General features: G+C 35.3%; 1 protein-coding gene across 1 annotated transcript in view; it reads left to right on the forward strand.

The window, feature by feature from the left end:
• Window positions 1-23,036, forward strand: part of hibadhb (3-hydroxyisobutyrate dehydrogenase b) — a 156,601-nt gene that overhangs the window by 81,997 nt on the left and 51,568 nt on the right. Inside the window, exon 5 of the mRNA XM_028818231.2 lies at window positions 8,431-8,564. Within this exon, the coding sequence (XP_028674064.1) occupies window positions 8,431-8,564 (134 nt within the window). The remainder of the gene's footprint in view (window positions 1-8,430; window positions 8,565-23,036) is intronic.

The following is a 23,036-nucleotide window of genomic DNA, read 5'->3' on the forward strand; positions in this document are numbered from 1 at the left end:
ATGGCTGGGTATTGTTGTTTCAGCTGTTTCAAATGCAGACTTTAATTTCCTTCTTTAATATTTAACATAGCACATTATTAGCCCTTCAGAATTAACAACGTTTTCATTACAAAGAGGATGTACACTTTCATCATTTAACATGGAATACTTAAGAGTGTATTTATGCTATATAATTATTATTGTTTGTTTGATCGAAACCACTACAATTTATTATATTTTGAAGGATGCATAAGAAACTCAAGTATTGTTTTAAAGTTTCATCAAATTATTTTATTATTTTCCTCTTTTATTACAGAGGATAGAACACTACTTTTCAGTGTTTGCTCTTTCATGTAATTATATGAGAGAAATTAAATAAAATAAGGTTGAATTAACTTGAAAGTTTAAAAAAACTAGGGTTTTGTGAATTTGCAGCAGTTATGGCAGCTTAAGTTTTCATTTTCAGATTTTGCTTGAAAGAACCTTTGCTCTTTGTGATGAACAAACTTGGTCTTTGCCTTTTATTTTGGTTGCTTTAGGGCTCAGTGATGTTACACTTCAGAGCAAGTATATTACACTTAAACATCTATGATGTAATGTATGGTTAATTGTTAACCAAGTATTCCTGAATCCATGAAAGAACTTTATTTTTTAAAGAATTTGAACAGTTTGAATCCAATACGTTTTTCTATTTTTATGGGTATTTTAAATTTTTAAGGAACTTGAAAGTTACAATCCCCAAAATACCAGTTACTATAACTATATTTATATTACATTTGTTTTTGAAGATGTGAAAAGGCTGAAATCACTGTTTTTAAGACTTTTTTTGCTTTGATATATATTCACAATTACTGTAGTATCATCCCTTTCTATAAATCAGTGATGGTTTAAAAGGTGCTTATTTTCAGGAGATGGGTCGGGGGTTACATTCTGCCCCTGTTTCACTTTAATCCAGATTCATGCTAACTAGGCATGTGCTCAGCTATATATCTGTGTCACTAAAACCCAAGAGAGCATCTGATGCAGACCTTAAAATGGCAGTGGTGATGGGCTTACAAATAAAACATGGCACGCTGCTAAACCAATTGTGCACGGCAATCTTTTTACAGAAAAGACAACTAATTGAACATGATAAAGTGTAAAGTTAATTAACACCCTTAAGTTTGTTGATTACTTTCACAGGATTATATTGTTCATTTTGGTAGCAGCTTTTGGTCCCAGCTGTCGCCTTTTTAGCGAATGTCACCAGTAAACAATAGAGACACCATCACAAGCCGTAAATGGTCCCTGTGACAGCAGCCCCTTGTGAGGCTGCATCTGTAGAAAATAATTAGAACAATTGCATTTTAAAGATGTCTTGCATTGCATTCCATGTCCCATTGGCCCCTTATTTTATCCCTCTCCATGGCAGAGTGGTTAAAACATTTAACTTCCTTTAGTTAAATTAAGTGCTTTACAGAGCTACATATTAGTAGTAATGTTGTTCTGTACAGTGGCAAAGCACCATGCTACCATGGTCTATAAGCTAAAGGGATTCAATGTTTTAAATAAAAGAAAAATACATTTGTTTATTACTCTAAATTTTACATTGTTTAAAAACTGTTATACACAGAATTAATGAAAGAAGACAAGTTACAGGGCAGTTTATCAGACATTAAGATCATAGCAAATAAGTTAGCTAAATGTGAAACTCATCTATAGGTTAAAATATGCATAAGTGAATTACATTTTTTTTCTGATTTAATTTTTAGATTTTGTATTCAGCTGGGAGTCATGCAAGTTAAATGTATAAATAATAACAAGATATATGATAGTGCTAGTGTAATCGTTTGCAGTGATTTCGACCAAAGATATTTAATGAGAGGTTATTCAATGAATTAGCAATTGTTTAAAATTATAAACAATTTTAAAGCATATATCATATCTCAGTGTAATATTTTTGTCTATTTTTTGCATTTCTCAGACACAGCATTTAATCTCACTAAAGTAGAATGTTGAATAAATTTAAATGCTTTTGTACTGAGTACTAGCAGTGACATGAATTTTGCTCATGAAACGAGATTGAAATATCTGTAAAGGTATTTTTTAAACTAATTTATTAATTTTTGGCATGAATTCTGTGCACCAAAGCACATTTACATTTATAATTTTTGTTTAACGTAAGAATGAAAATGTATGGGCAAATAAAAGCATTAATATTACATGTTTTACATCATTTCTGTGAAGCATTACATGGGTTTTTATTACCTTTAAAAATGAATACAGTATCTCTAAACAGACAATTTTTAAAATATGGATACACACAAGTGATGCTATTAGATGTCTATTAAACTTGATAAATAATTTGGCAAGTAACATTTTCATTTGGAAAAGGCTGGTAAGTGTAACATTGCAGCAATGTTATTGGGGAAATTTAAAGTATTAGAACACCTGAACCAAGAATAAATTAAAATGAATTTTTATCAGTCGTGCTTTAAAGAGATTAATCGCCTGTTTTTAAATCCCCTTTTGCTAAACCAATTTATTATTTCTACTTGAAACATAAGTGTTTGAACAAGTGAGAAAGTGCATCTGTCACAAGATTAACCAGCTGAGAACTATTGTCAGCATTAATTTTCCTCTAATAAATGACTCTCTGAAGCTATTTAGCAACCTCTAATCTAGATACAGGGCAATTGACCTATGATGGATTGTAGTAGGTTCTGTTTGTAAGCTTTAACTCAAATTTGTCTACTTAATTTAAACATGGCAAATAAAAGGATTAATCTGAAAGGATTCTTCATGCTATAAATAACAACATAACAGGTAGCTACAGTTTACTGTATGCAAAGTGTATGTAGTGATACTTCTGTCCATATATATCAGTTAATAATATAGCAAAATTGCAGTTCAGCTAGATAGTAAAATTGTTATGAATTGATAATATGTAATCTGTAGTATGTTTTATAGATATTTTTGGGATGAAGCGCAAACTATTTCTCACTCTCTCTTTTGGTTTAACAACCACATTTGACATTTCATTTCAGTCTGCACTCTGTTAGTTTTAAGCTATATCTTCTAGAATTCCCAACTGTGTTGTGAATTATTTGTGTTTTTGAACAGTTCTATGATATATTCTACTATCAGTGGTTTTAGGAAAGTTAATATTACAGAGTACTTTACAATGACTGTAAGTATGTTTTGTTTGAAACATGCATCTAATGCATATCTTATGTCATTAGTAAGTTGTGTCATTCAAACCTACTATATGTTGAAACTTTGAACTTGTGCTTTTGTTTAATATTAGAAAAGATTAAGATGGCTTTGCATTTTATCGTTTGAAATTTTATTGTTCGAACCTAGTATTGTTAACCTTGACTTACTTGTATGGAATGTTATTTGATTTTAACAAAATCAATAAAATGAAAAAAAAAAAAAAAAAAAAAATTTCGTTGTACAGGAGACACTATGGATCACCATGCCCTGGATGTCTGCTTGCAGTTAAGGATGCAGTTTGACTGTTGTGGTCTGTAAAGATAGATCAGCTGATGTATAGCAGTTGCTGTGCATCAAGAAATCTTCCTAGTATATTTAAAATAAGTGATTTACAAGCATCTGTGTCAGTGCCAAATTATGAAATATTTGCAGATATTCAAGTAATATAAAGATAATAGACATCTGGAAAATGTTATGATTCGATTTCCCATTCACATTTTTTCCTAGTTTATTATGCAGCTTTTTTGGCATTTCTTTTTTTTTTTGTGTAAGAGTTTTGACGTGCTGAATCTGATTCAGCTCTTTAAAAATGTAATTGAAATGTGTTTAAAGGTCTTTGTTAATTTTAATGTCTTATTGCCACTTTGTTTCTTGTGGGTGCTACCATTTTTTACTTTAATTTGTGTATGGCTTTTAGCCACATTGCTATGCTGGACAACCACAGAGGGTGTAAAGGTCAGGGGTCATGCACTTCCTGATAATTTGAGATTAGAAAAAAATACTTATTTTGTGTTTTGTTTTATGCCCCCCTCTTTAACTATTTACATACTACAGAATTACAGTCATCTGATTTTCACTTGTGTCTCTCGGCCTGTGGTGTTATACAGTATAACTCTTCAGCACTAGTCCTTATCCTCCACATACAATCTTAATTTACAGGCCCAAATATTTTCCACAAGACCTTTCACTCCCAAGTTTGCAGCATGTTTTATTCACTTTTGTCCAATATTCAGCCTCATACAGAAACACTGTTTTCATCATGACTTTATCAGTCTGCACCTTTTGTTTTTTTGGTGAGTAGACTTGATTTCAATAGTCCTTGTAAAGCATAATTGGGCTTATTTACCACAGCTAGTCTTGCTTAAATTTAAGAATGTATCTCATAATTTTCATTATAAGTTACTCCTTAATATTTTAATTCATTCACCCTGTAAAATGTTTTTATTGCTGTAGTTCAATGTTTCTACATTGCTAAATCTTACCCTACTCTTGTGTTTATCATGTATTTTGTCTTGTCTTGTCTTGTCCCAACTGATTTGCCGACCAATTCTCTTAGGGAAAACTAGAGTAACTGATAATGAAACTATCAGGCTATTTTGGTTTCTAGTAATCAGAACAAAGTCCTCAGCATAAGCTAAACAATGTGTCGTTCTATTATAAATATGGCTACTTGGATTTATATTCCTAATTACAGACACTAAGCTTACAATAAACAGCATTGCTGACCGAACAACCATGCATCCTCCATGCCCAAGTCCTTGATTAATATGCAGGTCTTTCTACAGCTGACCTTGTATCATTACTTTACTTTTTGTCTCTTCTAGCATCATGATGATAAGGTCTCTTAGCTTCTTTCGTATTATAAAGCAGGGGTACTCAACTCCTGTTCTGGAGGTCAGCAGTGGGTACAGGTTTTTGCTTTAACCGTATTTTTAATCAGAATCCATTTATTTACTACTAAAGCAATACAATAGTCCCCCGTATCTGTGGGAGGGCATGGAACATGTGAGTGAAATCCATGGACAATACCAAACCCAATATATATAACCAACTATCAGGAGTTACATTTTTGACAAAGTACACAGATACAGAAATCTGATGTAGATAATGAAGAAACATCGATCCTATTGGAAAAATGGGGTTAGTTTCCAACAGGGCGCATGCTCAGGTGTGTGGGGACAAGAGGTCAGGCAGATATGATAGCCCTCTGCTCTTCCCCTTTGAGGTTCACTAATGATCTTTCCTCAGGTTCACCTGTGGAAAACATGTTATGACTTTTACTTCCTCTGTGTGAAGTTGTATTATCTTTTAAGCACTCCGCCACCTCCAAAGGCCGTTAGATATTGTGGCAGTGCTAATCTGAGAACCTCACTAATCCATCCAATCAGTAATCGTGACTGGCTTAAATCAGTTTGAGCTTATGACCCGCACTTCCTAAGAATTCCTTGTTAGTGGGGAACAATTGCAAGCACTCCCTAACCCCCCCCATGAATGAGGTTCAACAATTTCCCTACATTCTGTGTAGATACACGTTGATCCATTAAGTGCAGTGAGTGTGCAGACCTCAGAGATCTAAGGGCATCACAGACCTCTTGCTGCACAAGAGGCCTCTGAGAGTTTTTTTTCTGCTTTGCATAGCTGCAAATAGGCAAACGTAAACTCTGGTTGTCGCAAAATGTGTTTCACTTTTAGATGAGAACTAGGGGGCTCCGCCCCCTGCTCGCTTCGCTCACTAACCCCTGGTCTTGGGTAACCCGAAATAGATTTGAAAGATATTATTGTCAGCGTAACCCGAAATACATTGATGAATGTATGTGATATGTGCCTGCATTGCTTGCGGCATTTCAGACGCGCACTGTAGGCGCCTGCGTTCATTGATTATATCCAGGCGGGCTCATGTTTGTATCTCCGTCAGTTGTGGTCTTTCGTTTTGAACCCGTGCCTGCTTTGCTGCCACAGTTTCAGGCGCGCGTTGTAGGCGTCTACGTACATTGTATTTGTTCATGTGGAGCTGTTTGGTTTTGGAGCCGAGACAGTTTTGCTGCCGCGGTTTCAGACATGCGTTGTAGGCGCCTATGTCTATTGTTTTTATCCATGCGGGCTCGCTTTTGTAGCTCCGTTAGTTGAGCTGGATCGTTTTGGAGCCGTGATCGTGACTCCATTAGTTATCCGTTGTCTACCGTTAGTAATATGGATAATTGCACTTACTGTTAATACGGAGCGTTTTCTGTGGTTGTACCGTTAATAATGCATCACTGTAATGTGATTCACATATGCTTATGGTTTGGACGTGTGAGGATGCCGTACGTTTAATACGGAGAGTTTGTTTATTCTCATTACCCGGACCATGCTGTGTAGTGTGGACGTTTAGTTCAGAAGCGTGTTGTAGGTGCCTGAGCCTTTCGTACTTTCTCGCGCCTTCCGTACTACTTTTGCGGACGCTGTAGTGTCTTACGTGTGACTCTGGGGTGCAGTGCAGAATCCTCTTTTCTGTGTGGCTGTGTCGTTAGTCGTTAGCTGTGAGCGCATTGTTGCTTCATGTCCTATTCAGAAGCGCGTTGTAGGCGCCGGCGCCTTTCGTACTTTCCCGCGCCTTCCATACTATCTTTGTTGACCTGTGGGGCCTCCGTAGCCTCTTCCGTTTGACACTGGGGTGCAGCGCAGCGCAGAATCCTCTTTTTTGTGTGGCTGTGTCGTTAGTCGTTAGCTATGGGTGCATTGTTGCTTCATTTCTCATTCACGTTAGTTGAGTTCTTTCGTTTTTGGGCCGTGACTCCTTCGTTCGCGGTGGATAAGACTTCACTTGCGGTTTATGAGACGCGCGCTGTAGGCGCCTGCGCAGTATGTCTCATCGTCCTATCGCCGTGTACCTGCGTCCATATCCGGTTTATTCTTGGTTAGTAATATGGATAAGCAACACCATAGTGAGGTTGTACTGTTTTTAAACAAAATAAAAGTTGTATTTATAGCAATATTGTGAGTGTGAATAACTTTTACACTACAGTGCAATAGCATGACTAACAGTGAGCGGGAGGCTGGCTGAGTGGCTGGAGCAGGTGACGTCAAAAACAGTGGACAATGAGATCATTCATGTCGGATGCAGTTCAATAGGCAGGCACATGGTTAATTTAGTTTTGTGAATATTTAATTTTTGGATTTTTTTTATTATTTAATATTTTCACACCACAGGTACGTAAAACTGTGGATGGAGAATCTGCAGTTGAGGGTGGGGAACACTTGTTTTTTTGGTTTTAGCTTCACTTAATTTGTGTGTTAAGATTCAGAATTCTTAATTTCCCATTTTAGTTTTAAACAGATGCATTAAGGTTTATTTTGTTGCCTGTTTTTGTAACAAACCAAGAGGTACAAATCTGTTCTGGACCACAACACTTATACATAATGTTCTCAGAAAATTAAAAATCTGCAATGTGATAAATATTTGTCTTGGAAGAATGAAAATACTTCAAGCCATATACAGTAATACAGTTTCATTATCTGCTGAGCATAGCTTTTAATTTGCGAAACTGGAATCAAAACCTGCACCTTCATTACCGGAGCTGAGAACTCCTGTTCCAAAGTCGTCTTCTGGTTGGCATGTGGGTGTGGGAGTTAGGGGATGGTAGGCTTGGTGGTAAAGGGACTATGACATCCAACCTTGTAGCAAATTCTGTTAGTGTACTAAATTGGTTTGAATTTTAAAAGTGTCACACTGCAACCAAGCAGTCTGTGGTGTTTGTTTACTTATGTGTGGTGTTCCAATGGACGTAAAGAAGGAAGAAGAACAGGCTGTCAAAATACTCTCACTGCAGCCCTTAAATATGGTTTGCCTTCTGTCTAAAACTTTAAAGAAGTGTGACATTTACTTTAGGCAAGAATATTATTCCCTCTTGTCCCCAAAGCAAATGCAACTTCCTGCAACTCTCCCCCAATTTCATTAATATAAGTTAGGAAGCAAAGCAGGAAACAGTTTTCTAATGTCGTCCTTATTATAACAAATTAAAAAATGTGATTTTATTAAAAGTTTGGATGTATGTATACCTTTTTGGCAGGTATGCTTTGAATTTAATTCAGTTAAAAAATGTATCTATTCCTAGTTTGTTGTAAAAAGGCATTCTTAGCATTATTTATTTTTTTGCCCTTTTTTTTTCTTTCTTCAATTATCAGTATAATACTGCCCCTTTAACAGGGACAACCACTGCAAAGATGTTCCACTCACTAAAAGAATGTTTAGTCAAAGTCTGTATTGTGTGAACATATGCTGCTATCATAGATTGGGAAGTCAAATACATGGGAATTGCAAGTGAACCTAATAAATTCTATGATACGTATTATAACTTAAAAACGTTATACTTCAAAAATACACCAGTCAGGCCTAATACATCTTGGACTTTCTTGGTTTGTGAAAAAATACTTTATTTTCTAAAATATAGTCAAGTGTCTGTTACAGGGATATTATGTAATCTGCTCTTTTATTAGGTGTTGGAGCAGCAAATTCTGGAAAACTTACTTTCATGGTGGGAGGAATGGAAGAAGAATTCAATGCTGCTAAAGAGCTGCTGACTACCATGGGTACCAATATTATTTATTGTGGAGAAGTTGGAACCGGGCAGGTAATATCTTTTATATATTTACAGAGTTCCTGTGCTCCTGAAATTGAATGAATAGATGAATTGTATAACTTAAAAAATAAATGGCTCTTAAATTACAAGCTAATCAATGTAAAAATTGTTGCATTCCTTTATTTAAATGCTGTTCAATTTTACTGAATACAGCTCAGTTCTAATGAACAGTTATTGAAGGTTATTTTTCACCAAAGTATGAAAAAGAGGTCCTGCAATGCACATGAGTACAAGTTAAGGTAAATAAGTCATAAATTTAAATGTATGAACAATTGATGTTTTTCACAAATGAGGCAATGGATAAGAAAAAGTTAAATATACCATTTACAGAAGCTATATTAAATCAATAATCTACTTATTAGGTACAGAGTACAAATACATTTTGGTTAAATGGAAAGTGAAAAAGATGGTGAAAGATACAAAAAAATGCAGGCATTATGGTTGAAGAGCTGTTATTTCAGTAATTATCAAGCCCCCATAAAGTAAAGTACATTTAATATTTTAAATTAATAAAATTTCACTTATACAGTAGGTAGGAAAAATATGGGATATTGTGCTTTTTAAATTCAGGATTTATACATCAAATGAAGAAAGACTTAGCATCCAAAGTGAAATCATCATATTGTAGTCTGCAACCAACAAATACTGTGGACAACTGAGTAAGTCAAATAAGAAACACCCTTTTAAATCTTGTTTTGTAAAGTGGAAATAGAGAATAATTATGTTTGAGATATACAGTGCCTTTAAAAATATTCATCTCTTTTGAAGCTTTCACATTTTACCATTATACAACATTAAATCATAGTGGATTTGTTTGGCTTTTTTGACATTGATCAACAGAAAAAGTGAAAACAGAGTTCTGAAAAATGATCTAAATCAATTACAAATATAAAACAGAAAGGCTTAAGATAGTGTTTTCTTCAGTCATACTGTAAGTTTAGGGGAAAGTATGTGAAGATGCAATAGAAATTTAAGATTATGAAAAACAAATTGCATATAGTATGGCTAAAAGAATGATTTTGAATCCCAGCCCAGTCACTGTCTTATATTGAGTTTGTAGATTGTCCCCATGTCATTACACATCTCAAGGTGTTCATGTTACATTAATATGTTGACTTATATTAGATCTGAAATTAATGAGTGTGTATGTGAGCCATATGATGTATAAACTGGCTGTCAAGTATTGCATAAAATACTACTCAATAAGCTTTGGTTCCGTATGACTGTGAAACTGGATTAAACTATTTTCATAAGATAGAAGGATGTAAATGAGAAAGCATTTTGCATGAATGGAATTGTAAATTTGTGCAACTCATACAGATATACAGTAAGAATGGATAAACATGAAGCCTAAGGAACTTTATATATAAACTACATACCACTTTGCCAGTACTGTAAACTTTATTATCGACATTGTGTATTGTTTAAACAACTGGTTCTCAAAGTGTTGTCCCCAAGTGTGAGTTTAGAGGTTCTCAACCTGACAACCATCAGGGCTAAGTGACTTTTAGTCTGTTGTTTACTTAATGATTGCTTTGTAACAATCAAAGCTGTTGGCTGACATTAGTGCTACTAAATCAATGTACTTAAATAGATCAGTAATGTGACTAAACTACCAGAGCACACCATCTGAGCTTTCTTGCAAATGGTAACAACTTTGTTTTTGTCTCTCTCTTTCTGTCCCGCCCTCTAATTTTCACACTCTTACATGAAACACTTCTTCCATCTTATTCTCATTCCAGTCCCATCTGATATCAGAAACTGCACAGGTCACTTGTCTAAGCTTTCTTTGATGTCTCCCTGGAAAGCCCACCTCTGGGCAAGACAGTCCTTTAACCTGCATGTTGCCAGGGACATATGCACCAGTGCTAACAGGCTGCCTTCTGTTAAGAGCTAAAGGGTTATTATGGATCGCTGACTAAAATCTCAGATCATGAAACTCAGATATAGCAACATTGGTTAACAGGTACCTGTCAGACTGAAGTGGTCCACTGTTAGATTTGACAAAGTGGTCCTCAGTCTAAAGCACTTTTAGCATCTATAGTGGCAATGCTGCACAGAGAAGGTGGGGGCTGACACAGCAAGAGGTCATCTGATGTGACTGGGGATGCCCACTGCCCAAAGTGGCTAGAGACAGGCTCTGTGCAGCTGACAGAGGGAGCTCTATTTAACTTGTGTTGCAAAATGCTCACCTCTGAGCCAGAGAACAGATTAACCCCGATAATTAATTCACCACAGCACAAATCTTCGAACTGAGATGCTTTGTGATGCGAGTCCACAGCAGTTCAGTACTACTGCAAAACAGTACCACATTTATCAAAATATACTGCCAACCATTTCCAAAATCATTGTAACACAGTAATACTACTTCTGCAAACACAGAATTGAAGTATTGGTTCTAGGTATAATAAAGTCTACTGTCACTGTTACTTGCCTGCCATTTAAAAGTGTCCAGTGGACTGTAATATATGAGTTTCCCAGGCAGAGACACAAAATCTTTGAAAGTGTTTTTTTTTAATAAAAATTATACATTTGTTTTCCTCTGTTAAGGGTTAGATTTTTCTAGCTTTCACCTTCTGTGTTACCCTAAATTTTTAGATTTCACTATGTAGACATTGGGTATTGGGCAAACTGTTGCCTTTAATTAAAGACAAGCAAAACTAAAGCCATCAAGTATGTCTGACTCTTTAAATGTGTATTGGAGTTCAGAAATACAGGGATACCTTGAGATGCCAGGTAGGTGGGGTTTTTAAGAAGCTTCCTTGGCTATAGCAGTCACTCGAGGAATTTTCCAGATTTAGTCACTTGGTAGAATTTAAAGGCAGCTTCCTGCCAGTTGCCTATTGAGCTTGCAGTTAGAGGTTTAACTCGGCAAGAACACTTTGTGGCCAGAGTGTAGAGAGAAAAGGAGAGAATGTGGGAGGTGAAAAGGAAGCGTTCTTGGTGCTTATGGCACTCTATTTTGATACCACTGGTTAAGCCACCCCATCTTGTAACTAGTGAGTAAACATTATTTAGTCAGGCCCAGTGGGGCAGATATAACGTATTTTTCACTCCATAAGACACACTTTTTTTTCCCTAAAAGAAGGGTGGAAATATCTGTGTGTCTTATGGAATAAATATTGCGTCACAGACTGTGATGTGTATTACCTGACAAAAGTCGACATCCAGGGGTAGAGGGTGTCAATCAGCTGTTAATGGCGACAAAACTCACCGTTACGTTACAGGAATTCCCTCTCTGCTTGGAGGAATGTTAGACTCATTGACTCGGCATCTAATCCTTGCATGTGTGTGAATTACGAAATTTAAACAGAGGCAAGATGGCATCAACATCTTACAAGGGAGCGAAGCAAGTGCAGAAAACAAAATACTCAGCAGACGATGTTTTGCGCATTATCACTGAGTCGAACTCTGATTTTTCAGAATCTGATTTTGTTGAGAGTGATCAGGAGATCGAGCAAGAGAGTGAGGAACTGGTATCAGCTGATTGGACACCAGCTGATGCTGCCCCAGCTGATCGGCTGCCAGCTGAGCACATTTGTACAGCCGAAGCACCTACGGCAAGGTTTATGTGGGAGCAATATCCAGACATTGATCCGTGGGAGCCAAACTGGCTACCAGACTTCACAAGACAGCATGGCTTGCTGTTGGACACGACAGATTACCAGCAGCTGGACTACTTCAATCTGTTCTTTCCTGAGGCTGCCTTTCAGCTACTGTCAGACCACACAAACAGGTATGCAGAGCAATTTTTTGAATCGCGGGCTGCGCTTGCACTGCATTCTCGTTTTTCAAAGTGGAGACCCATAACAAATGACGAGATGAAGGGCTTTGAGGCATTACAAATAGAGATGGGACTAGACTGGCGATACAACTTCAGGGAGCATTGGTCCAAACGTGCTTTGTCCCCTGGTGGCTTTGGACAGGTTATGTTGCGTGATAGGTACGTGCTCCTGCAAAGTGATTGTGAGCAACTGAGCTTCATAGATTCTGACACTAGCGATGAGGAGTTCTTGGGGTTTCCAGAAAACTAGAAGAGTGCTTGAACCTTAAAGTCTCTCCTCATTTGTTAATGACAGTGATGATGGTTCTTAATACCGCTGTTGACTTTGCATGGTTGAAATATTATTCTGCTATATTTTATTAAATATATTAGTAGACCATTTGGTTCGGAATATTTTTTTCTTGTTTTCCTCCTCTAAACCTAGGTGCGTCTTATGGTCAGGTGCGTCTTATGGAGCGAAAAATATGGTAATTTGTTTTACTGTATATTTGTTTGCTTTATGTTCTCTCTGCATATTTTGTTTAATGAAAACCTTTAAACAATGTTGTTTTCTTATAGCTTTGAGTGGGACACAGAAGTCCTGTATCACTTATGTTAGTGTACAGTTTGTAATGCCACACAAAAATTGAAAAAATTAGAGGAATAAAGAACTGTAAGATAGTATACATTTAAGACTGACATTTTAAGTTTCCTATCAACTTTAAACTACAACTTGTAGTTTTATCAAAAGCCAGATGGGTTCTCCTTTTGTTGGCATGGATTAATTGCATCATTTTAGATTTAAAATCTTTCTAGTAAAGTGTTCTAGTAGTGTCAAAGTAAACATTTGGATAGTTAACTAAATAAATAAATCACATTTTGCTGTGATTTGTTAGACTAAAGTGTGTTTTCTAGTCATGTTACCTGTCAAAGACCAGATTCTTCACTAAATCAATAGTGGATTTACAAAACCCATAATGTAGATAAAAATTTGGACTTCAATACTGTTTTTTCAACTTTTTTTTTTTTTATCCTATAATTTTTTTCCAGTAGTTTGAACATCTATGTACACTTACGTTAAATTTTGCAAGGTAAACATCCCTATGAAATAAAATTTTATAGTAAACATTGTAACTATATATCATTTGATTCCTGCATTTCATTTCCTCATTTAGAAGATATAAGAACTTAAACCTCACTTGTTCTTCAGAAGCAATGTAATTATTTGTAGCGCATCCATCACCCTTTCTGTCTCACTGCTTGTGCACACTGGTAAAGTAAGCATATTTTTCTGAATAAGCCAAAAAATATTGGAGTGTTGCAGCAGAAATCGGAGAAAATATTGTGGTAGTCATTGTACAAAAATCAAACATAAACTCTAGAATTTTTTAAATAAAATCAAACCTCTAAATTTTTCTACCTGATATTTCTTAACCAATAATTTCAAAATGTGTATCTGAAGAGGTGTTTTAAACATTGCAGTGAAGTGAGTATATCAACTAATTTCGAGGTGCTCATTTTCTTAGAGAATGTAGTGAAAATTTACACATTTTCCCTTACTACAACTTGCCTGAAGAGGGGCCTGAGCTGCCTCAAAAGCTTGCATAATGTAAGCTGTTTAGTTAGCCAATAAAAGGTTACTTCTCATTGCATCCATATGGCTAACACAGTACATCACCCTACTACTACATACATTGTCCCTGTAAATGGAAGCAAGTTTAGAGACTTGCTGGAGTTATGTGGTGATATTTTCTAAGTTTAGTAACACTCCTTGTGGCTGGCTTTTAAATTAACTTTGGAATGGAAGTAGAATAGTTTGAAAAACCCATGAGTAGAAATTTTGGGTGCAAAGGGTAAAAAATAGTCAGAACTTGAACAAAGACAGGGAAAAGCAAATGCCCTCAAAATTACATTTAAAATCAGTAATAATTTTACATATATTACTGTCTCTACTTCCAATAAAACTCCGCTTTCACCCACGTTTTCCATCTACAGGTCGACCCTTGTGATTTCGTGGGTTTACGATTTGTGTATCTGCCTATCTGTGGATTTGTCAACAATAATTAAATGTAAATAATTTTGCGACCTATTGTGGAAAGCCAGAGACAATGCTATAGCAACAATACTTAAATGAACGGCAAATCCCAGCAACCCCTGGAGTACTGTGTCGTTGGGCAGTTTCAATAGTTGATGTGAGGGCTGCTGGGTGAAACAAGATGAGGGTGCTAGTTTTAAAAGTGAGCCCAAAGAAGCTGGCAGGCAGGATTACAATTGATGATGTGTTTTTCCTTCAATACTTCACTGCACAATTGGATTATAATTAAACCCATCAGATTAAAGTTTTCTCTGGATTTATGTTCTTGTCCTGTGCCCGCTTATTTGTGTGATTTTTGTCTGAGTTGGAAAACGCCTTCATACAGAGAGCGCTGTCATCTTCTACAAATCTTCACTTATGTTGGCATCATGGTAGGACAATAGTTTACATAACTTGAATGAGGCTGTTCACTGGGGATTTCATTTAATAACTACATTGTCATCATCTGCATCTGTAAAACTGGACTGTGTCATGATTGTTTATTGTTTTGTGGTTAGTGTTTTGTTGGATTTCTCTTGTATCTAATATTGTTTTTGTTGCTTGCTACCTTAAATATACACAAAAATATATTATGTTACATTTTTTAAAAAGTTAGAGTTCATTAAAGAACTGCAGAACTTCGCACTTTATCTTGGAGATGCCACATATCTTTGTCTTTGTAGAGAGCCTCATACATGTGATTTGCTTGCACAGTAATCATTCCTGCTCATGTTTCTTGTAACTTACTTACTGCAGCAAATTTAGAATACACAGTAATTATGGGCCCAAAATGTATGTGCAGATTTTTTTTCTTCTTGGGAGGTAGGGATGCACAAAGGATAACTGTAATTCAATATAATTGTTTTTTTTTTCTCTTTCTCAATGTTCCGCCTTTACAATGTCTTTGTTAAGTAAATGGGACATGGAGCATTTTGAGCATTGGAAAGTTACTATATAAATACAAAATACTATTATTATTCATTGTACAATCTGCTACTGCAAAACCTGCTGCAAACATGAACAACAATATCACCAGCCCAACACTCATAACTAATTAATGAGACAATCTACTAATCAGTGAAACATGGAAAATATGTTAACTCGAAACAGAAGTGCATGTTGATGAAATATTTCAAGTGTATGGTAAGGCTTAAGGAACTTTTGTTCGTGGTGGTTCCAGTACTGCTGGCGATTTTGTGAAGGGCAGCAAAAACATTAAAAAAAAAAAAAAAAAAAAAAAAAAAAGGCTTTCCAGACACAATCACCTGTGGAACATCTATGATCAATAAGTAAGAGTTAGGTGGTCCACAATGATATTCCTCATATTAAAGCAGTTAATTTTATGAGATTGCTCTGATACATTTGTCCATCATATAGGTATTTATTTAGAACAGCAGGTTGCTTCCTGATATCTGTACTATGGAATGAACAAAGGTCAATGACAAATGAATCTTAACCTACTGGCATGGTGCACATCATCAAACTTTCTTGCTAATTATAACTAATACTTCATTAACTTGGCTATGCTTGGGCACATGGAGAAAACTTGAAAGGATTAATGAACAGGAATAAGTAAGGACTTTATTAATGAGCAAAAGGCAAATAGATAGATATAGAAGTGGCTATGTGTTTTCATTTCAACCACCATCTTCTTTTAATTTAACCCCTACCTTAATTAAGTGAGCTACTATTTTTTGACTTCTGTGTTTTTGGTGTCAATTTATAAATGATAAAACTGAGTTTGCTAAATATAATTTGGAATTTAGTAAGTAATTGTATATGTTTAGTGCTTTTTGATCTTAGTTTTTGAGATTTTTATCATCAATGTAATTTTCACTCTGCTGTTCCTAGTGTTCTGGCTATTTAAGTCATTATTCAATGAACATGTGACCTATTAGAACCTTCAGCCTTACAGTGTTCTTTGCCCAGGTTTCTCCTCTGCTCATTTAATTTGTCATTGTTAGAATACTATAAACGGAGTAAAGTCCACAGAAAAAGAGGCGGATTAATAGGAGAATGACAAAAATGAATTCAGATTATAAATTATGGTAAAAATATAAAGCTTTGCAAATTTTCAATAGATGTAAATATCACATTATTGTACTTTTCTGAGTTCAGAATAAAAAAAAAGAGCAGCTAATTAAAAAATGAGTTTAGTTAGTGATAAAATAAGCCACTGTTTGGGAAATTGCTTAGAACAGAAACTTGCAGCCAAAAACATTCAGTCTCCAAAACCTAACTAAAAAAATTAGCCAAACTTGCTACCATTTATAACTGTGTTTGCCCACTGTGAAGTAATACATTGTTTTTAATAATGTATTTAAAGAAAAAAATAGAAGAAAGGATTGACAAATAGTAATCTGCTCTGGTTCACAAACCATTCTTGCAAATGAGAAATCTGCATCATAAGAATGATGTGACATGGCATAATACAAGCACTTGCAAGACATAAAATGAATCAAATTTCATTTTTGGCAATGGCTGGCTTTTGATTGGTTTTTAACAGAAACCCGCCACCACTTACATCCATCCTGGAACGAGAATGAGGAATCCCATATTACAATAACGTTTACTTCAGTGGTGGTCTTTCATGTTTTTTTCCCGTTGAATTGTGATGATCTCCCCACAATATTTTGATGTTCCATAAAATTCATTTTCTTTCTAGCCCAACCTATATTGGTTTATTGGTTGGTGCATACATCTATCTTTTAAATTCACATTGTTCTCAGCCTGGAAAGCCAACCTGTGGCTATTGCAATCTTTTAATTCCATGCAGTGGTGATGTGTGCTCTGTAAATTGGTTACTGCATATGTTTTGACAATTCAATTAAAAAAGAAAGTAAATTGAACTGATAAGTTAGAATGTTATTTTGTACATTTAGCAAAATGCCTCTAATTGTTTATAAGAAGGCAATGGTTTTCAATCAGTGGAAGCAAAGAATTTCCCTTAAAAATAAATGATTTATTAAATCAGAAGTTGTAGTCTTGAACATGATAATATTAGCAGCAATAAAACTTCACCTTAATAACAGCCTTCAAATAAATGTTACACATTTATTTACAAAGCATCATGCGCCTTTTGTCTTGCACCCAGGAACACTTTTTTGCCATTCTCTAAAGATAGCATTTGAGTCCAGTGCTTAATTTGATTCTCTTTTAAAAGGTACAAGGGAAAACACGGATCATACAGTTTACCTATTGCTTTGCAGGTTGTAGACATTTCAGTCTAGATGAGAATCTGGACTATGCAAATTTCTTTTGCTTGTGCATTAAACAAAATTCAGTATTGTGGTTTTTCTCTGTGTAAGTTAGAATTGTTCTCTATAGCCCTTTTAAATTCAAAGCTACCTTAAGAAAATGTCTACACAATTTTACTTGACTGCCACATTTTCATTAATATTAAATCTAAATTTATTGATATTTTAATTAGAATAGATTCCTGAATGCATATCTCTTAAAATATAGATTAGAATTCCCTCTTCTAGAGATGTTTAAATTGACATTGTGTTTGTTAATTTCTGGATTTTAAACCTAAAAATTGAAATACCATATATTAAAGTAACATAAAAACAATTTGACATATTATTTTAAAATACAGCAAACAATAGGGCTGCACAATATTGGGGAGAAAACTGACATTGCAGTATTTTTTTCTGCAAAATAAATATTGTAATATTAAAAAATCCATGAATTTTCACCCGATGACCTGAATAGCTCCATTTTCTAAGAATAAATCTATTCTTGAATGTTTGGGGTGATCTTGGAAGGTGAGTGCATCTGCTGTATAGGAAATAAAAAGAATTAAAAAAAAAAAAAGAAAAATGACTCTTAAAACCTTTTGAGTGTGTGACCTTCATATCTTTATCTCTAATGTTATATAACATGTATGTTTAGTGGAGTCAGAAAATAGAGCAAATGCTTCATGAAGCTTCATTTGTTAATCACTACCCATCTGTCAATGAAGCAGGATGTTGTCTAGAAGGGATAAAGAAGATTACAGGATGCTATATATTTGTACTCCTGGTTAAAACAGACCATTAATCTAAAGAGTAAGGAAGCTTCATTTTCCCATAGCGAATTAACATGACTAATAAAATATGCCATTTAACATTTTATTTCAAAACTAAACCACTTTTTTGGTAAACAGCAAAATAATAACCATATTTTAAACAAAATTATAAAAATACAATAGCCGCTATACACCAGTACTCTGTACTCTGAGTGTTTTTCAAAAATACAGTTTAACATAAATATAATTTGTAAAATAATTTTTAAAAAGTTAAACTGAACTAATAAATAACAATATCAATGTGTAATAAATAACAAACATTAAAACAGAATCATTTTCTCATACAAACTGTTTTTAAACTTCTCCTAGCAACAGTGCCAAAGTAAGACAAATGTTGGTCATCATGGCTAAACAAGATGAAATGAATCTGGTTTCTTTCTTAACAGACTATTTAGCTTAGAGGTTTCTAGCAAAAAATAACAGTCTATTTACTGTTGCTGGATTAAGGCAAGAACCTTGACAAGTGATAACTTTGCCACTTGCACTGAAAATTCTCTGTGATGGGAAGCTTGTAGCCAGAATACACAGATACTTGCAGGCAAGCTTGGCAAGTTGTGGAAATTTCATCGTGTATGATTTCTGCCATGAAAGTGGATCTTCTTCTTTGTCTATTGAAGTTGTTAGCAGGTACTCATTTAATTCAGCTTCCACAGCTTCCCTAAGGGTCAGAGCGAAATCACCCTTTGCTGCAGCTCTGATTTGTTAAAAAATATATATATATTTACCAAAGACCTCTTGGCTTTCTTTGCATGGGACATTTCAGCAACTGTGGGCTTAACTTCAGTGCTGCAGCTTGAGGTCTCTTGGCATTCAATCATCTCTGTTGTCACTGTGGCCTTGACTTTGATCTTCTAGTCTGCACTGATGAGTTCCATTTTGAACCGGGGTCCAAACAAGATGCCATATTTAGCATCTCCTGAGTAGCTTTATCTTTATTTTTCTCATTAAAATAGCCTAACATCTTGATCTTCAACATCTTGATCAAGTATGAGTCTTCCTCTTGAATTAGTTAAATTGAATTGTAAAAGAATAGAAGACCTGGCTTCACACAGGCGATACTAACCGGAAAACAGGTAATGAAAACACAAAATAAACACATTACAGGAATAAACAGAACTTAGCCTGACTTTTAATACTAATTTTTGCTTGTTTGGAAAATTACTTGTTTGGCGTGACGGAGTGTTGGCTCTGAGGCTATGGATCTGCACTGGCAATCGGAAGGTTGCCGGTTCGAATCCCGTAAATGCCAAAAGGGACTCTGCTCTGTTGGGCCCTTCAGCAAGGCCCTTAACCTGCAATTGCTGAGCGCTTCGAGTAGTGAGAAAAGCGCTATATAAATGCAAAGAATTATTATTATTATTATTATTATTAATTATTTGTCCGTTCTTATGGCCGATTTAACTTGTTTCCCATTCATTTACCAGAGGTGGTGTGACTTGTTACCTGTTCGTACCAGGTATGATGTAGCTGACTACCTCTTTATTATGTTCACCAAATGAACAAGCGTGACCTCAGGTTACCTCTTGGGGGCCTGCAGTCCTTTCTAAATTTTTTGGGCTTCTTATTATGTTATTTCAAGCTTAAAGGATAAATTTGTTATTTTTTCAAATCAAAGTTGTTTCTTCACTCAAGATATATATTGTTTTGCCACGTGAAGCTGTTCTCTAAAGCAAAGCATTTTTTATCAATTTACAAAAATGCATAGCCTGTTCATATGCACAAACATAAAAAACAGTGCTTTAAAACTTACCAAATGTGTCCAGTTGTTAAGCCTTTTTAAAAGGAGACTGGTTGTGAACTTCAACTCACTATGCATCTTCCTCTACAGGAACCTTTCAGACTCAGGAGCTTGGTTTTCCCTAGAATATCCACTTCTCCTTAACATTGTTATAATTGACATTGTTGAATATAGTTTCATGGGGGTGAATTACTGTGTCCTGTAAACAGCTAGACAATAATTACTGAGGAAATGTTACACTTACGATCACTTAACAGTCTTTTGGTGTGTGTGATGAAGAAGTCATAGACAAATCTGAAAAACCTGTTAATGCTACAGTTATTTTGGTTATGGATTGCTGAAATATAAGCTCGATTAAATACATACTGAGAAGTGTGAAAGTTGTTAATTAGTTTTAATCACTTAAAAACCTTGTTCTCTTATTACCATATTTTCACATCAGGAAGAGGCTTTGTATGTGCTATAAAATTCCATAATTTTCTTGTGGCACTTCAGCCTGTTTCAGCATGATTTAGCTCTATTATATGACCTGCCTTTTTCATTTTCCTAGTATTTTTTTATTGTGCCTAAACACAACATGCCATGACATGCTTTCAAAAATCTAAAAGTTTAAAAAATGTAGTGCTATCAGCTTGTTATTTATTGTCATGTGTGCAAAGTGCAATAGGACTATTATTTGCATGCTTGACTGGCAGGCAACATGCTACCATTCAGTTTAAATCTTACTCTGTAGGCTATATAAAATATAAGAACACAGAATGTAATAGGCTGTAAATGGGTCCTGCCACAATCACCCCACCCCTAAGGTAATGTGATTCAGGATTTTAGTTAGGGAAAGGATATGTGTTAAATCACTGGGAAATGACAGTCCACCTTTCACACAGAGCTTGGAGTAATTAGTGCACAGGCTGAACCAGTAGCCATGTGGAATAAAAGAGAGGATGGCACAGAATGGAAGGAGCAAGACATGGGTGAAGAGAACTATGCTGGAAAGTGGAGTGCTCACTGCACACCTGACAATGTATAAAAATACAGTAATAGTCTGGTTTTTTTTTGTTTGAAGCTAACATGTATTCAATATTGCTCTGAGAATTGAGAATTAATTTAAAATTAAAACTCTGGGGTTTTCTTAAAGCAAACTGTTGCTTTTAAAAAAATAACAGACACATGATTGATTCTCTCTCATGGTAACTTACAAATGTGGGAAATGATAGGACCACATTTGAATACTATTTCTAAAATGTAAGAATTTTTTTTAATGTGGTACAGTGAATACCTACAGTACATATGTATTTGTCATTTTGACTTTAATTCACATGTGTATATATTTTTTTATTATACAATATTATTAAAGGCAGATGTTTTGTGGTGTAAAAGTGTCCAGGAAAGGCACTTTAATCTCTGAGGTTCTTTTTATATTGGTGGGCAAGTTAATAATAGAAATGCCTAAACTGTTAGCCTTTATTTGCACATACTGTATGTCCTGCAGCATTTACCTGTTGAACATTCACTCAGCATGGATAAAGCTCAGATTCAAATAAAGAATACCTCAACACTGGCCAAGGCTAGCTGCCTTAACTTCAATACCTTACCAGGGGTGAGAAGCTGCTCTGCACATAAAACGTCCCTGCCAGGATTCGCTTACATGTAGATCCGTCTTCAGATTGTTTCCTCTGAAAAGACAACACTTCAGAATACCTTAGCAAAAACCAGGAACCACTACTCCTGTTGGCCCTTTGTATCACAAATTAGCAGAAGCCAAGGGCTAATCACTACCCCTGATAGTATACAACATAAATGGGCACAGTTTGTTTTGTTAGCAATCATCAGTCATTGCTAAATGTCAGTAAACAACAGGACACTTCAGAAAAGCAATACTCAAACCATTTCAATCATTGCATATTTTTATTTGAAGGAGAAACCAGGTGTAAATGTTATAAATGAAAATATACAACCTGAACAAGTCAAATCAGTACCACAAAGCAAGTTTTGTTTCAGGTGGCTATAGCTTTAGTTGTTGCAGTTTTTGTTTTCTTACACCATGTAAAGTGCTTCGGGACAAAGGGGCAGTCTGTAGACGGCAAAGTCTGACCGAGTTGCCTTCCCTTTGGCTGTAGTTTCTCTCTCTCTCTCTCTCTCTCTCTCTCCCCCCCTCCCTTCCCCCATCTAGTCTTGGCAGATGTCTCCCTGGTAGTACCTTTGAATTTACAGTGTCTTACTGATTACACCCTTTCACAATAAAACATGCCATATGTAAGAGAGTGCATCAGTCAAAACTTCGGGACAAATGATAAGTTCACATGGTCTAGTCAATTGTTGATTTAAGTTATTTTTTGCTAGACATGAAACATATCTCTCTATTTTAAAAGATAATCTTGAGACAAGACGAGACTGTTTCCAAGAGATTTTTTCAAGTCCTGCGAGATGAGAGTGTTGTCGAGAGATTTTTTCAAGTCTCGCCCTCCTCTCAACCATTTACAGTTAATGGCCGATGCCCACGGTCCTTTCTCCTCTTATTCGTGTGAATGCTTTTGTCAGACACAGTTCATGCGTTCTCAGCTCTTATAAATTTTTGTTTTCCTCACTTTAAGTTCCCAATAAAAGAAGACTTATTATGTCCAAATCTTAATGAAGAATTTCATCCCGAAGGTTTATAAACAGAAGAAATGAGTACACAGGCAATTCTAGTATAGAGAAACAATGAAATCAAACAAATTAATGTAAAAATTGTCGATTGGTTACATGGCAAATTGGTTAAATGCATATCAATAGACTATGCTGAAACAGTTGGTGGTGATTGTGCAGAAGATGAAAACATC

The sequence above is a fragment of the Erpetoichthys calabaricus genome, chromosome 13 (genome assembly GCF_900747795.2).
Source record: "Erpetoichthys calabaricus chromosome 13, fErpCal1.3, whole genome shotgun sequence".
Taxonomy (NCBI): domain Eukaryota; kingdom Metazoa; phylum Chordata; class Cladistia; order Polypteriformes; family Polypteridae; genus Erpetoichthys; species Erpetoichthys calabaricus.